General features: G+C 38.7%; 1 protein-coding gene across 6 annotated transcripts in view; it reads left to right on the top strand.

Moving 5' to 3' along the window:
• Positions 1–18,038, top strand: part of UTRN (utrophin) — a 389,659-nt gene that overhangs the window by 170,252 nt on the left and 201,369 nt on the right. For all 6 annotated transcript variants that reach the window (XM_054819386.1, XM_054819387.1, XM_054819385.1 and 3 more), the window contains one exon: positions 2,528–2,717. In XM_054819386.1, coding sequence (XP_054675361.1) covers positions 2,528–2,717 — 190 coding nt within the window. The remainder of the gene's footprint in view (positions 1–2,527; positions 2,718–18,038) is intronic.

The following is an 18,038-nucleotide window of genomic DNA, read 5'->3' as shown; positions in this document are numbered from 1 at the left end:
GCTCCTGTTTGGTGTTTTTTTGTTTTTGTTTTTTTTCCTTCTAAATTCTCTTACCACCGTCACTGATGGGCTCAGCCTTGGACAGCAGCGGGTCTGTCTTGAAGCCAACATTGGCTCTGTTGGACCTAGGGAAAGCTTCTAGCAGCTTCTCACGGAAGCCACCCCTGTAGTCCTCCCACTACCAAAACCTGACCACGCAAACCCGATACACTGTGTTAAGTGAGGTTAGCTGCATTTGCAAAGGATGTATGGAGTATGTATTCAGTGAAAGGAGTGATTTTCAGCTTTAATTCAAATATCATGACAGCAGTGGGACTTCAATAGGATTTCACTCTTTCCTTTAATTTCAGCCAAGCAGAAAGTTTGAAAAATTAAAACTTTAGGCTGAAGATGGCATTCTTCAATGATTGTTATTAGCTACAAAGTTCGGGTTGTCTCAATTCCCATCTAGTACATCAGTACTTAGACTTAGAGATCTGGGTCACTTAGTGTTTCATCCTTCAGGGCTTTTCTTTTTCTTTGAAGGTCACCTTTATTACCAGTCTGTTCTTCCTGTTGTCACTCCTGTTCTTCCACCTTTGGCCTTAACCCCCTGCTAGGGAAGAAAATCCCTGCAGAGGGAGCGGGTTTTGAAGTCAGAGCTCATAACTGCTTTTACTTTACGTTTTTCTTGCAGTTCCTTGGTGTGCTCTAATTTTTGAGCTGGTGCTTGTTATCTTTTCTAGGCAATATCTATCAAACCATTTGTAGTCCCTAGCATGCTTTTTATTATTCTTTTTCTCAAGAGTGGGTGAAGCATTCCTGAGCTTCAAGTGAGAAGCAAGAATGAAGGCTGCTTGCCCTGCTAGCTATTTACCAGTAGCCAAAACTTGGGCACGCATGAAGTCAGGAATGATTCACACAGTCTTATTTTGGATAAAGCAATTATTAACAAGTGACATAAGGCCTAAGCTCCTAAAGTGGGGACTGCAACACTATCTTTTTGCAAGTTGTCTCTAGAAAATTCATTTGGTTATGCTAATACTTAGAAATGTAAGCCTGGCAGAATTGGGGTTGCATGAGATTTTCTTACTCCTTTAAGGAAAACAGCTTTTCCTTGTATCTGTCTTTTCTGATGTGTTAGTAAACCAGAATACCTGCTTGGAAACATCATCCTGAATGGTACTGAACACCTGCAGCTTCTTTTCTTAAAAGAATATTTTAATTACTACTACTTTTGAAATTTGTGATTCTAAACATAGTGATTCCCTAATACTGTTGAGCAGTACTGTTGCCGCAGCATGGGAAGGAGGAAAGAAAGCCTAAATAGAATAGGAGGAGGCAGAAGGCACATAAGTTTGATGTGCCTGTCTGGAGAAGCATGTTCAATTCATGCGAAAATACCAATTTCTGAGTGTTTTGGCCTTGTTTTTCTTGAAATTAATATGCCTTTACCCCTGAAATCTTACAAGATGGTTAGTGCTTGATGTGAAGATAACATTGAAGTTCCTGCTTATTTGGCAGCATTCTAGATAGTAGCCCTGTTAGGGAGTTCTGTACAGTGTGCTGGTGTGGGACAGCTTGTTTCTTTCTTTTGTCCTGATTTTGGGAAAAAGGATACTGCAGCATAACAGCCTCAAATGGATGAAATTTAGCTTGTCATGCTTTAATTGTTGTTAATCAGAGCTTTTAAAATTGCTGACTGTAACAGTTTCCCATCTGAGTTTCATTTCAATGACAAGGACACAGTTCTGTTATGCAGAAGTATAATGTGATCTTTTTTCCTAGGAAATCTTTTGAAGTAGCTTACCAGTAATGTAATCCAAAGTTTTTAAATGAGTTCCTTACATCTTAAAAAAAATCCTCTTACAAACAAAAACTTCTGTGTTTGTACCAACGAGAGATCTTTTGGATTAACTGAAAATTTGGACTATATTCTGCCAGTCTCTTTTCAGATTTAAGCATGTATGAGCATGGCTGGACTGTTATGATGGCAGTGTATTATTCTGTTTGCTTGAGTGATAGCATCAAAAATCTCATCTTTTAGCTGGGAGAACCAAGTATTTGACTTTTCATCCTTCAGCACTTTATCTCTTAAAATTTAGGAAAATGTTTCTGCTTACTGTAAAAGAAGAAGAAGAAAAAAAAATCCCCCAAACCCTCAGTGCTTCTACTCCATATGATTGTTGATGAGGAAAAGCATTAACACTTTTCACACATGGGAATAACACTTCTACCATTTGGGGTAGCATAAGTCCATGATGGTAATACTCAAAAAGGAAGAGTTAGGTTTTAATTAATAACTTTGTTTCTTCCACGCACCTTTTTAAAAAGAGTTGTAGCATATATAACCAATTCAGGACATCTGTGGGTAGCTGTACATATAATAACCAGAGAAACAGTGATATAAATAATGATAAAACAAGCTGTGACAAATGTATGGTTTCTAAATAGAGATAACTTTCAGATTTCCTTTCAGTAGTTTCATTATGACATATGTATTTCTGTATGTTATGGGGCAATATTCTGACACTCTTCTTGATTTCAGAGCTGTTGACAGGCAGAATTTCTTGGAGACAGAGCTGAAGACAGTACAGGCCTCACACAGGGATCTGGAGAGCTTCCTCAAGTGGCTTCAAGAGGCAGAGACAACAGTTAATGTTCTAGCAGATGCATCCCAGCGTGAGAACACTGCTCAGGACAGTGCCTGCATAAGGGAACTCAGAAAGCAGATCCAGGTGAGAAACTAAATAATACTCCTGTTATTCGTGCTTTTTTCTCAATGGCAAATGTTATAAAGGAAAGCCAGCTACTAGAGTGGGAAAACCTGCAGTCTATTGGAAGGTGTTTAAAAAAACAGTATTTTAGAAGTCAGGTGTCTAAAGAGGATAGCAGTTTTTTCTTCCTAAGGTTTGAAATACATATTTTGTGGACATCTGTGGCATGGAGGGCTCTTAAATGTCCTCAGGGGGTGATTGTATTCAGGAAGTGTATAGTTGATTAAACCAGGTCATGTTGTGTGATTGTCCGAGCAAACAATTTAATCTACTTCCCTCCAAGTAAAGCCCTTCTGGGCTGCACTGTCTCTTGTCCCTGCCTGCCGTCTTCCTCCTGCTTTTCCAGCAATCCAAGAAGTTGTGTTTGGATCACTTCTCCCTCTCCTACTGCCCAGCCGCTCCCCAGCTGGCCTTCCTTCCTGTACAGACACAAACTGGAAACCTGAGAAATAACTGAGGAGATTAATTGACAGTCCTTTTTAATATATGGACAACCTAGCTTGTCTAAAATCTAGGAGAGAGATCCCTTTTTCTGTCTAAGCAGCACAGACTAGCTGAGTACTACATCATCTGGCTGTTCCTGCCTTTGCATATCCCATAACCTCCTTCGGGGAGGTAGGAGGGAGAGAGAGGAGCTGGGTTCAGTCTGCATTAAGGGTACAGTGTATTGAGGGAAAACAGGAGGGAAAGGGTGTGGAGACCTGACAGCTCTTTTAAAAATTAATATCTTCGGGTCTGTGGCAGCAAAAGGTTGAACATCACAGGCTAAAAGGATTTTGTGTTTCTATGACACATGAATTTCCTTTGTCCTGTTTACCTGATGTGAACGCTGTACATGTCATCTTTCTCCTGAATGTTTTAATATCTTTCTTCCTTGAATTAGATTGCCTCATTTAACACAGTTATTTTGATACAGAACTGGGCAGCTAGATCAGTTATTAAATCCTGCACTCTGGGTTTGGAATAATGTCATCTGTGGTCTAAGTTCATGGGGTTTGAACAGCTTATAATGAAAAAAGTGCTGCTTTCAGTAGTGCTCTTAATCTGAACATATCTACATTGAATTTGAATGAAGCCAGACAGTTTAAAGTATCTGGTAGCAAGCTGCTCACTGTAATCATAAGGAAGAGGATGATATATTGTGGAAGCTTGTGTCTGTTGAAGATGACATGTCACTCACCAATGTTTATATGATTCCGGTCAGTCATCTGTAGAGATGTGACTCTTTGTGAAATGCTGAGACTAGTCTAAAGGCAACACCTCAAAGTTTAAGGTGTGATAAATTCTAGGTGAAATATGTGCTGAACTTGGACAAAACATGATGAATTTGTTGTTATACAACATGTATTTTCAAAATAGGATCATCTATTAAACTGGCATCTGTGTGCGTGCATGGGAGGACTATCCTCCATTACATTTTGGGGCTAACTTGTTTGGCTGCAGCTCAAGCCACTCTGTCCAGATCACTGATTCCACTGTGCTGTTAAAGCCTTGTTTTACCCTTCCATTGCAGCGTCTGAGGCTGGCAACTGTACTAAGCAAATAATGCAAACTTTGAGTGGAGTAACAACTTCTTTTTGAAAAGGAGGAAATTTACAGTTATAGCATCAGTCTTTTTAATTAATTCTCTCAGTATCTAAACGTTGCAGAAGACTTTCCTTTCAGGTTAGTGCTGAAACCATTCTATGTTTCTATAAAACACTCCAGTCCATGTTGCAAAATGTTTAGCAGTCACTTGAAAGAAATTAAAACCTAATTTGAAGCAAGATGCAGAAAATGAGCTAGGAAATAGTAAGAAGTAATGCCGGGTCAATGTGTGTGAAGTCATGTGCCTACAGATGTAAAGGTGTTCAAAATAATTTGAAAGTTTTGTTTTATTGTAAATTAAAATCAATATGACTAGAGGTGATCTATTTGTTTGGCTCGTTGCTTGATTCAAATTTGTATATTAGCTGGGAAGGAAAAAAGCAAAACTGAAAGGAGGAGGCAGGCACGGACCATGGTTTCTATCTTACACGGAAGAGGTTTGGGCTCTTACACATTTATTTCTGAATGCCTTAGTGTTTTTGGATTTGTGCTGCTTCAGAGGTTTCCTGAAAAGATGTTTGGTACCAGCATATCAGCTAATGATGGTCACCTAGAGCTGGCAGGTTAAAGGAACAGACTTGTGGTGGGAGAGAAGAGTAGATCTAAGCCAGGAGCAATGCAGTACAGGGGAATGGTTCAAATGAGCGGTGGAGATGAGGAAAGAAGCTGAGTCTGGCAAAGTGGAGAATACAGGTGGTAAGATTTCTATATACAGAGAAGGCTCTGTTTCCTCAAAATGTTGTCATCATTGGTGCTGGACAGATCAGGAAAAAAACAGAGTACAGGTAAAAGGGGTTTGCCTGAGGACTGGTAGAAATATTGATTCAGTTCTAAAAATAAGGATGAAAAGGCTGCGTTAGCAGAACTGGATGGGAAGAATGTTTAAATGTCATGTATGAAGAACCTGCACCTGGCATTCATCCCCTTAGACGGAAAGTGCCTGAGAAGAGGCCAACCAGTGTATAATGCACTGGCATCTAAGCTATGCATTATCTAGGATCATATGAACTTGTCATGCTACCTGTAGTTGATGCCTCCATACTGTGCTGATTGTGCTTGAAATGTCTATGTACCCATTCATGTGGCAATATGCACATTAAATAATACGATTACTTGTAATGGTGTCTACCGCCCACTGTGTTGATAACAGCCTCCCTGAACAGCAGCCCTTCTAGTACAGGTTTAAGTAGGTTCATCATAGCACCTTTGGAAGTAATAAGAAACAGCTGTATTGCATTGAGAGTGCCTTGCTTGTAGCAAAACACTTCCATGCTCTTGAACGTCCTACTGCCATCCTTAGATGGCTTCAATAATTCTGCTTTGTCATGCGAAAAACATCAAAATGTTGTTAGCTCTTTGGATTCAAGGATGGCTAGAAAAAGGGGTGATGTACAACCATGTGTTTTTAATTTGTCAAAACCCTATTCTTTCTTGTCGTAATAAGTCATTCAGAAAAAGATTTTAATTGAAAACGGCTCCTGAAAAACATTCCTACTTTCTGGTGCAAGTGAGAGTCCTTTGAGATCCCTTTGACTAAATTAGCTTTAAGAGAGTTTTCATAGCAGAGAGGTTTACCCCCTGTAGTTTTTCCTTTTTGTATTGGGTAATCTAGTTTTGAGAAGTGCCTATGTGATTTATTAGCCGTTAACGTATGGCTGATATAATTAGGGCAGGTATCCCCCTGCTCCTCTCTCAAGATTTATAACACAGTCTGTTATTCACTCACTCTACAGCTCTGCCAGAGCTGCGTTTAGTCTGAGAGCAAGAGCATCCTTTTCCAGAGTGAGGGAGCAATGCTCATTCTGCCGATAGAAAGCAGCTACTAGAGAACAACTGTTGTGATACACTGGAGCCGTCTTCCTGAAGGAATTCCTTTTTTGTTCCTGCAGCTTTCAGGCTTAAATTAATAACCTTTCCTGGCTATTTAGTGCACTCCTGAACGGTGGCAGACGCTCGGCTGCTCAACAATTTCATTTACCCTCTGCACAAGCAGAGCTGAGCAGCACCAGTTAGAAGAATCTGTGAAGGCTGTTATTTTTTTGCATTTGTTTTGTGAGGTTATTTTGGGAGAGAAACTTATGCTATATCAACCTCCTTTGCCTTTGAAACGTATAAAGCCTGTGGCTTGCAAAAGCAGTCCTGGAAGAGAGCATGCTCAGAAAGCTGGCAAATCATTGTCCAGTGACCGGGAGGAAATGATAGTTGCTCTTCATTTATAATGCAAATTCTGAGGTGTCTTCAGAAGTGTGGCAAACTTAAAATGATGGCTGTGGTGAGAACATCTCTGCAGAAAGTTGTGGTGTTGTTACATCGTTTACAGAGGATGGCAGTTTCTTCTCCTCGTTACCAGAAGCTTTGTAAGGTAAGAAATGCAAGCCCTAAATCTTGCGAGTGTGTGATGCTAACTCAGTTGTCTTTCTGAGATAAAAAGAAAGTAAGAATGGGATGAGTGTCAAAAGTATCTAGGCTATCTAATGTGATTTTAAAGCCTGCCATGTTCTTGTGTAGGTGTTTTGTTAAAGAATGCAATACAAAAAACCCCCTGTGCTTGTCAGAGTGATACATTTTTTAAAAAAGCGCCCTTTTGCCTACCTTTGAAGTGTCCAGAAGGAAACTGTTAATGCTAGATGATCTTTTGTAAAATAGTATCACATCTCCTTTTCCAAAGGAGTTGGTTAATTCTTGGTAAATGCAGTACTTTAACTCCTGGGTACCCATTATGTAGAATAACTGTGTTCTTCCATGCTTAGTGTTTTTGCTTTTGAGCTTTATGAAACTTTTAATTAGGAATGAGTTCAGCAGACTAATACGCAGCCATGAATTTTTTATTTCACCTGCCTGTATTTATAGAGTCCTTTCAGAAATAAAAATAATGAAAAGTTGGAGGAAAAGTATGTTGATGTAGGCTACCACTTGTACTGGTATTTTTGCTGTTACCTGTTGTGGTGGCTGACTATTTCTGCTTCCATCAAGACTGTGTTTACTTTTTTTTTTTTTTTTGCACAGCTTCAGTAGTTCAGAACTTTAAAATTGTGGTAATGATCTAAGCTACCTAGTAAAAAAAAAAATTTTTTTAAAGTAGGTTGATCACTCACCAGATTAATATATATAAAAAAAATTAGACTGGTCTGTAAAGTCCACGAGTTAATGCTGCTGTGGTGTTGGTGCCTGTGTGGAATGCTCATACTGTGCTGTATTATTGGACTTTCATATAAGGATCTTGCTTCATAACTTTGGAAAAATATAAAATTGGAGAGGTTTTAAGCTGTATACTGACATAACATTATAGAAATTCTATTTGGCTGGTTTTGAACTTGTTTTTTCATTCTTGCTGCTTCTGATACTGTAAAACTGCCTATGGGTTTTGGTGAAACTACGCCTGAGTTTTGCGTAGAAGACGTGTAAAAATCAAAGTGCGTGACCATGTCTTGTTCTGACAATAAAGAAAAGCCACTGTAACTCATCATACTTGCTTCAATCTGAAATGCATTTTCTTCTATGATAAATACAAAAATGACACCAAGTAAAAGACATCCAACCTCTATAGTAGAGTTTGGAAGTAAGAAAAGGGTACAATGAGGTATCTGTTTCCTAACAGTGAACCAGCTTGTAGAGGAAGTTCTGGCATATGGGGAAAGTCACATTGTTTTCAAATGGGTGTTTTGGTGTGCTTCTGTTTACAAAGCTGTACTAAGAGGTGCATCTTCATTCTGAAGAATGATAGGCAGTATTTTGTGTACATACAAGCTATTTTAACAAGCATGTCCCACTTATTCTTGTCTTTACCAATTCTATCATTAAACAGCCCTGTTTGCTTTCGTGAATAAGGCAAATCTTTTTTCATTAAAGATGTGTTTTTTAATTGTCCTTTTGTAACATTAGGAAATTAAAAGTGCTTTAAAACCTATTTAGTCACATTTTTGTGTATAAGCTTGTATGTAACAATGTTTGTCAAACAAGAACTATTTGACTCTTGCAGTAATAATTATTTGCTAATTAGCCTGAGAGCCTAGTAAGTGGTTGGATACTTAATTTGTTGAGTTTAAATCTACCCAAAGGATAGTAAAAAATCTTCTCAAAAGCTGTTATTAAAACGTATTTTCTGATTGAGAATCCATGCAGTGATAGCCTTGGGAATTTTTGTGTAACTTAAAATTACACATTGTATGTTTTTCTGTTTATTAAAGCTTAGTTTTTTCAGATGTCTGGGCTTAGCTTACTGAAAGTAGAATTGTTGATCTGCCTGTAGAGTTACATCAGACACTGAAGAAAAAAAGAACGGTTTACAATCCCAGTCACTTCCAGCAGGTGTCAATGTAAGGCAGTGATATATGGGAGTCTGGCGATGGAAATGTTAATCCTTAGATGAGAAAATGATATGGAAATTACAAATTAAAAGCAACTATGACAGCATGTCAGGAAGGATTTCTTGTAGTGCTCTGTATACTTCTGTCTTCAGAATTTCACAAGTTTGTACATGTCTTGTGAACTCTGCGGATACACTAATATAGTTCAGTTCTGCCGAAGAGAAGCTATTTACTATAGAGTATATGAATTATTGCATTGTGTACAGGGTAGTTGCTTCATGAACTAGCATCTAAATGTTTCATGTGAAGTGTCCTCTGAAGCATAACAGAGTGCCAATGAAATATTTAAGACAAATATTTGAAGTTGGTGTTTGTTTTAAACTGCTCTTTTTATAAAATAATAAACAAGGCTTTATTATTGAACTGTACTGGGGATAGTCATAATTGTTCCTCTTATTAGCAGCTTTATACAATAGTAATGCTCAGCATTCATAGTCTTCATTTTGCAAATTTCTTAAAACCAGAAACAAAAATAAACACTTTGGTGACATGTTACAGCATTGCTGAAAAAACAGGAAATCCAGAGTTTAGGATATTTCTTCTGCTGCTCCTTTTTCTTTCACTAATTCCTTCGTACCAAGATGAGTTTTGCCAGATGTAACTTTTCACTAATATTGCTATTTGATTCTTTTATGCTAAAATTCATGGCATATCAGGGCAAATTGTGTACACTTAGCATTGTGTTGTCAGGGCAATGTGTAATAAGTTTTGCTTTATTGTTGTTTGCAGCTTTGTTTTGTAACTCTTTTGTAACGTTTTGACACTCAAAGTGAGAAACCAGAAAAATGTTTTGTAGGGGCTGTCATCTGCTCTGTGTTCTTGTTAATATGTGATTGTTCCTTAAATAATGTCTTCTATTAGGTCTATCCAACTAGCTCAGACAAGAAAGAATTTAGATTTTTATTGGGAACATCAAAAATCATTGTAAGGTACAAATCGATAGATCTCTTCTGAAAGACCAGAACTACAACATTACTTATGAAAATGAAGTAGAAAATTAGGAAGCTTTCTCTAACTTCCCTGACAGAAGTGAAAGAATATAGTGCATCTCTGTCAGGAAGGTAAATGGTTACCTTGAAATATGTATCCTGCTTGTGGAACTCGACTGTGGTGTTTTTGAAACACATTGCTAGCATTCAGGGGCTGGAGCATTCATCCACTGGAGAACAGACTGAGGAACATAGCTAGCAGCTGAGAGAGTATTTTCTCCCTTCTTGTGTGATGACTTTTTGAGAAGAACCCTCTTTAAAAATAAATAGATAATCAACCCTCTTCATATAAAATACTTGAAATCTCAAACCTGATCCAACATGGGTCTTCATTCTTGAAGTGGTACATGGTAACTTAGATGAGTTCCTAACTTCCTCAGCTGTGAAGAGAAGTGATGCATCAAAAATGTGTATCTTGTGGTTCTTTTTTATCAATACATAACTTAAAATGCAATTATCTCATTTTCTGCTCTTTCACTTTTTTATTGCTAGTATTAAATTTATAAAACCACAGGAAGTTAAAAACACAGTGAATGCTGGCATCAGCCAAAATCCTCGTTTGCTGTGACACTGGCGATTGCATTCCAGAGGACATTTACATTATGTTGAATTTTGAGACTAGCAGCAAAGGCTCTGTTCCTATGAAATTTTGAAAAAATGTGAAGGTCATGGGGGGTAGGGCAAAAAAGGCATGGAAGGCTGTGCTGAGAAATTAGTAGCTTAATCCTCATTCCAGTTAATTCAACAAAGATGTTTTCTAATGTTTACGTGACTTGAAGTTGATTTAGAAAATAAATCATTGGCACTTGATCACATTAAGGTACGACATACAGGTAATCAAGTGTGGATGAGGAGGAGGCATTAGAGCAGTGATGTAGTATGTATTTATTGGACAGTAGAAGTGAGAACAAAAGTTAATTTTGGAAGCATGTCCTGAAGTAGGCTGCTGTATTAAGCTAGTTGTTGGTTGGAAAATGAAGCAGTGCCTCTTCTGTCAAAAGCATTGCTAAATTAAGCACTTTCTTTTTTTAGATGAGAAAGTGAAGTCTGGACTGCTCAACATTGTTCTAGTCGTATAAATGACATTCTAATTAGATCTAGATCAACCATAAATCCTTACAGAAGGAAGGGGGCCAGAATTAAAGGGAACCTTGGATATAATGACTGTTATCTACTGAAATACGATGAGGCTACAAGTGCACTGGTGAAAGAAAAAAATAGCTGTTTTGAAACAGATTTAGTAAATAATATCTAATAATCAACATCTAATGAGTTTAGGATTTACCTTTTTAGAAAACAACTGGGAAGTTTAAATGATAACCACCCCACCTCCAAACACACACACCTTGTTTATGTTCAAAATGACTGTGTACAAGAACTGGTATCCATTGTGATTTCATGAGATAGTGTATGTGCAGGGGTGGGATGACACGTGACTTGGGTGTATGGTAAGCAGAACAGAGTTAACGTACACCTAATGAAGACCTACAGAGCTTAAAGTGCAACAAGATAGCATGATGGAGTTTAGTGACTGAAAGGATGAGAAAACCTTATGACTTGGAGAAACATGAATAGGCTAAGAATCCACATAAGTGAATGGTTATTTAAAATGAGTGAGATGGATATAATTTCTTTTTGGATATGAATTAAAAGTTTGGAAAGCTGAATCCTGGTGGAAGAATACTTGAAATGATAGGCATCTGGAAGCCTTGGGAGATGAAAATTGATTTGTTACTGGCATTTATTATAGAATAATCACAGCAACTACAGAAGCAAAGGAAGGCTGAAGGGAGAAACTTTTTAATGGCTTTAAAGAATTGAGGTAGATGAAGGCTGGAAATGACTATCCAGTAGGTCAAAAGACACAAAGACTAGAAATACGGACAACAAATGAAATTCAGCTTGGAAACGTAATAGCTATAATGGAATTTAATTCTCCATTGGTATCAAATTGCACCTTTGTATGCAGTTTATCAGTGACAGACAAGGACATTTAGGGGCTTTGGTCTGTAGGCAAGATGTCAGTTGTTAACTGTTAGCATGTTAAGGATTGATTCCCTTTGGAATTTTGGAGGGATCTGGTAAAAAATCAGTGGGATATTGGAGGGATATTTTCATGTTTTGATAAACTAGAGAGCTATGAGATCTTGAGAACTCACATCCTTTTCCTGAGGATAGGATGAGCAGGTTTGTGAAGACAAGTGACTGCCACAGATGCAGAATCTGGTTGTCATTGGAGGTGGAGCTGAGAGGAATGGGCAGGATTTCAAGGAGAAATTTGTAAGTAAAGTATTGGGAAGACCTCTTGACAATGAGATTTAGGAGCTCACAAAGTCATCTTTTCCAAGAACTCCTGTGTCCTCAGTCCTTAAAGAACATGTTTTAGTAAGTCCCCAAGTAACAGTTTAAAAGTGTAAAAACCAAGTGTAAAAACCAAGAAGGTGATTGTGAAGAGCCAGCATGGATTTTAAGAAGGATGCCCAACCTGATTGCTTTCTGTGAGAAAATTGTCACTGTCCCTTTAGATGAAAGGAAACTAGTACTGTTCCCTGATCTTGACTTTAGAAAGACATTTTGCACAGTCTCTGATAGTCAAATTTGGGATATACTGACAGGATAGATGACCAAAAGGTGGCAAGAAAACTGGCTGGACCATTGGTTTTCCTTAAGGGTTGGGACTGAGACCAGCACTGTTTAGCCTTGGTATGAATCCAAACAGTGGGACAGAGTGCACCTTAAGTTTGTGAGTAATATCAGCTTGTGGAGGAACAGTCAATATGTTCCCATTCACTGGGGCCTCAAGTGGGAGGGATGGGCTGACAGAAATCCCATAATTTTTTTTTTTTTTTTAAAACAAAACCAAAACAACGAAATGACCCCAAAGGAGATTCTTGCACCTGAGAAGGAATAACCCAATGCATTGGTACAGACTCTGTGAGCAAGATCGTATCCATCAGGGAGGGAGAATTGATTATTCCTGTCTACTTAGCACTCATGAGGCCATATCTAGAATACAGTGGTTGGTTTCAGGCCCCCAGTTGGAGGGATAATGTGAAACTGGGGAGAGTGCAGTGCTTGGGGGCTGGAGCACATGACATAGGAGTAGAGGTAGAGGGAGCTGGCTTCGTTTAATTTGCAGGTGAGAAGGCTCCAGGCTTTTCCAAATGCTGTCACTGCCTACCTGGTGGGTTGTTATTAGAAAAGATGGAGCCAGGCGCTTCTCGGAGGTGCCCCGTGAAAGGGAAAGAGGCAGTGGGAACAAGCCACAGCAGGGGAATTGTGTGTAAGGGCGACAATTCTGCACAGCAAGTGTAGCTGAGCACTGGAGTGCACTGCCCAAAGAGGCTGTTGTATTTCCATCTCTAGAGGTATTAAAAACTGTAGTGGGTAAGGTCCTTAGCAGCCAGACCTAGCTTTGAAATTGGCTTCTGAAACCGGCAGGAGGTTTCACTGTGTGGCCTCCACAGGTCTTCCAACTTGTGATTTTCTATGATTCTCTGTGCTAGTGCCCTATTAGCTTATGAGCGAAGAGGAAAATAGTCAAAACCACAGTGCAGCAGTTTTCAGCTGTGACTGTTGCCTACTTCCTGTCATAAGGAACTTCATGGTTTTACCCCATGTGAAAAATTCTTACTATTCTACTGAATTTTGATCTACATCTGGGCCTGCTATGAGTCTGCTGCACAGCTATAGCACACGTTCATTTGCAAATCCTTTTCCTGTAGTGTAGCTTCAATGATAACAATGTGGTACAGTCAGGCATTTGGTGCATATCTGAATTTTGTGGCTGTGATAAGAAGGCACTATATTATAGTGTAAGACTTCCTGTCATCTAACCTGCCTCCCCCGCTTACTTTTGCGTTTTGAGATGATGTTTTCAAAACCCGAACATGTCAGTAGCCCCTTTGAGAGAAAGGTTGTGCGCATCTTGAGTGATGAGGCTGACCGAAATGTAACTGGGGTTTTTTGCCATTTGTCTAATTATGATCAGTGCCAAATGAAACTGTATAATAAATGGGTACTTTATTGTAAATTCTTTTTTACAGAAGACTATGCTCTCTAGTGCTCTATGTATGTATCAGGCTTCTTGAAAAAGAAAATTGTTTCTCTAAGGTGAGAGAACAAGGAGAAACAAAATGGGAGAGGACATAAAGCTTCATAAATTCAGTATTTTTAACTGCTGTACCACTCATTCCTATTTGCAAGCAGAATGCAGCTTAATAGGAGATGGATTCTAGGATATAACTTTTCTTTTAATAGCATTTCAGTACTATTTTGGAAGGGAGGAAAGAAGGAGAGAGAGGAGGTGAATGAAATATTCCAGGACATGCTTTTAGATTCCTCTTACATTTAAAGGCAGGTCTGATTCTTGAGCTGAAAATATTTTGCTATTGCAGCGAGAATGAAAATGAATATAAAACATGGAGGAGTTCTATTAAGGCATGAATGTGGGATTAATGGGAAAATTGACTTCCATGAACTTCACGTGTTTACAGGAGCTGGATCAATATTTGATATATGAGACCATCTTACCATAGTATTTTACCACAGTGCTTTTTGATTGCTGCCATTTTTCAGGGAGCACTTTTTTTTTTCTTCTTTCCCTTAGGGCTCAATTACCCTGCCCAAATTCATGAAGTCCTGAAGCAGTAGGTGCCTAAAACAGCATAGTGCTTCACCAATTCCCATCTAGAGAACTGATCATCTTTCTTGTCTTCTGCCTCACACAGATCATTTAAGCTTATTTTTAAGAAACCTGCACTTACTATGTAGCTGGGAAAATACTGCTGTTTGAAGCTGTCCTGTCGCTGCTAGTCATCAGGGACTCTGGAAGAGTTCTGCCCTCCCTTTTGCCTTCCCCTCTGGTTTTAATCAAGAGAAACTGCTACGAGACTTCATGTTCCAAAGTTGCCCTGCAAGCTTCCTATTTCATATCCACTGCTTGCAGACCTGTGTGGCACTCTGGCTGCCCTGTGACGTTTTCATGCCGGCCACTCTTGATATACTTTGCTGCAAAGCATTTTACTTCAAAGCAGAAGTAACTTACACAGTCCCGCATAGCCGGGTAATTGAATGTGGGTAGAAGATGTCAATAGGATTCCTGATAACTGATGTCCTGTGTTGTGCTACAGAAGGCAATTCTTCATAGTCATAGTGGAACTATAGTTACCAGTGGTTTCTGGTGTATGGTAAATATAGTACGTGCTGCAAGTGAAGTAACAAATCGAAATGCTGCTGATGCTCCTCAGTTGCTGATAAACCCTGTTTCTATGGGCCCAGTGTTGTACAAACAGGGGAAGTGCTGGCTTCTCTGCACTGGTGTTTCATGTTTGTGACCCGAGGAGAGCATCCTTCCTGGGGAGAGGCAGAGACTTTGGTTTTCAATGCTTGTTTAATTCTTGGCATTTCTGCTGAGACTGCTGACCAATTAGTGCTTAATTGTGCTGGGGTTTGGGATGTGGTCCTAGAACAGTCATCTAAGGTCACTGCTTTCTGTCACCTGCCATCTTTGGACACAGTTTGAAATATGCTTTTTTCTTTTCTGTATTTTTTCTTTCCTTTTTTGTTTTAAGGAAGAATGCATTATTAACTCTCAAATACTCAGTCACCCTTCATGTTTAATTTTGAATGTTCCATATAAAATACTGTAACTCTCTTGGTTAATAATCTGTCTTATTGTTTGCCATAAAGCAAAGTATTCATTTGCTGCACATTCCAACACTGCAAACTAGTTGAAACAAATGTCTTTCTCCTCTTTCTTTCTGTTACTGAAAGCAAATTTTAAACTTCAGAGTTTAAATGGAAGTTACCCACTTCTTAATGTATGGGTTCCTCTGAGGTTGGGATGGAGTCATAATAAGTTACAGATTACACAAAATATTCCCCTCCCCTCAACTATTTCTTTATTAGCAAGTACAACACTTTCCTCTTTTGGAAAAGGGGAAAAATGCCACCAGAAAGAAAAAAGACAAGCCTCTCAATGGATTTTCACTTCTTTGCTACGTGTTTGCATCAGGAGCTAACAGCAGTCCCTCAGCTATTTTCACTGAAACGGCCATAGATCTATTTGCAGGCCAATATCTTTCACTTCATATAACCTAATAGTGCAGTGATAAATTAGCGTTGGAATTTCTTCCCGTAGCCCTCAGTAAGAAGAATACAGTCTTAAACAATTCAGCTGTTATCTGTAAGCAGATAATTTAGCCAAATAGCCAGATTGTGGAAGACTCTCATCCCTTATAATGGAGAAACAAAACATTGTTTCCTCAGTGTAAGAGTACTTCTAAATGAAAATAAGAGGGGTAATTGAGAAGCTTTTGTTGAATTTGGATCCGGGCATGACCTTCCATGAGCACTGTGTCTCTGCAAGCTGATGTGATAAGGCCCTTACAAAGGCTTAGTTACAGTTGTTTAGAGTTAGGAAACAAGTGGACTCTGTGAATTTTAGATTAGGTTAGATTTGTTTTTTTAATGCTCATTTTGTCCAAACTCCCTTTTTGCTAGATGACTGAGTTCTGTCTTACTGCTGCAATGATAAACTTTAAGACTTCAGGCCTCTCAGGCGCTGTGGGATGAGGAGAGCACAGCAGTTTTGTTTGAGAGGAAAGCAAGTGTATTTCCTCTCATTTTTTCCGTTGCAGAGGTGTGGTAATGACCTCTTTCATAGAGAGAAACTAGCACTCTGCCAGCAAAACCCAAATACACATTTTGCAAGTGTTTCTGATGGTTATGTGACTGAAATGGGAGGTGGAGGGGAGGGATGCTCTTAGCAAGCAGCATTAAAAGTATGGGCCACTTTTGAATTATGGTGCCAACAATTGTTTTAATTGGAAGAATGCCAGAAAAACCCAACAACCCAAACCAATCCATGGATTTTTGTGATTGTGGTGAAATCTTTAGAAGTTGTGATCAGGTTCTGATGACTAGCAGGCTTTATCCTGTGGGAAAACCTCCTCTTTAAACTATCATTCAATAATACGTTTGAGTGGAAAAGTCTAAAATACAGACTAGCTTTCTATACTTCAGGAGTGCTTTTCCTTTTCTAAAGCAGCTTCATAAATTGAAAGCACCAGCTAAAAGTTATTTTCAGCTATGGATTAGGGTCAGGTCAGTAAAGTGTCAGAGGGAATAGCGTTGCTAAAACTTAGAGCATGGTTTTATTTTGACATTGCTGGTAAGTGACTGCAATAGGAGGGTAGAACTGTAGCCTGCTTGTGTAATACAACAGCTAATTGATGTTGTCTATGGCTACTGACCTGTTCCTCTGGCATAAAAGACAATATTCATTTGGGAACGTGAGTAGTTATTTGTAGACGTGCTGATCTGCAGACAGTAGCAGTGATCGGTAGTGTGTTTCAGTGGAATGATCTTATAGCGGTGGCTGAAGAGGAACTGATATTTTCCATGCATTTATAACAAACCTCTGGTTTTAGGTTAACATGTAATCTCTTTGTACTAGAAGAAACATGAGAGAACAGTTGCATGGAGATTCCATGCAACAAGTAACAGAAAATGGGACAACTGAATGAAAGATAGCTTTGGCTAATGTGTGGTTAATATCTTACGAGGCAGTTGAACTTAGGAATAAGCCTAGGTTATGCTTCAGTCTGAGAAGACTGTATGATGCACTGGGTTAATTATTGTGATCTTTAATATTCAAGTTTCCTAATTAAAATTTGAGGAGGCAACAAAGATTTTGTTAGTGAGCAAATACAGGCTTTAACATTATTGAGGTCCTGTATCTTGCTGAGAAGGTGTATGTTCCCTGGAGGTTCAAGTTGGTTGTGCTGAAGCTTAATGAACATTATTCTAGAAAAATATTCTAGAAAAAGAGAGGAATTACAGGCTGAGCAAAAAATTAACAGCTGCAAACCAGAAGAAATGAAGTGTTACGTTTGCACGTTAAATAAACTTGGCTGTCAGCACGCCCACTGCAAGTCTCTTGTGCCAGGTAAGAGCTGCTAGAAATTATGACAGTCTGTGTAAACAACCTACAGATGTTCTTTGAGGTGGCGATTAAGGGCCAGTTTGGAAAAAAAAAGTGCTTGAATGTTACACAATTTTTAGGTTGCAAAAGGAGGGGAAACAGGATCACAAAAAAGATGGATGCAAACAAACAAGCCACAGCCCAAAATAAACCTACTGAAAAAGTAGGATTTCTACACAAGTGATATATGTGTCATGAGATATGTATCATATATATGATTATGTGCAAAGGTTTTTGAAACAAGGACAAAGGAAGACTGTATATGCATAGAATATATCTGCTTTTTTCTTGTATGAAATCAAGGGAAATGAAACTTAATTGGTAGTTGTTATGATACTCTCTGAATGGCAGA

The sequence above is a fragment of the Grus americana genome, chromosome 3 (genome assembly GCF_028858705.1).
Source record: "Grus americana isolate bGruAme1 chromosome 3, bGruAme1.mat, whole genome shotgun sequence".
Taxonomy (NCBI): domain Eukaryota; kingdom Metazoa; phylum Chordata; class Aves; order Gruiformes; family Gruidae; genus Grus; species Grus americana.
Note: the sequence above shows the minus strand (reverse complement) of the source record. Positions and strands in the feature narration are given on the sequence as shown.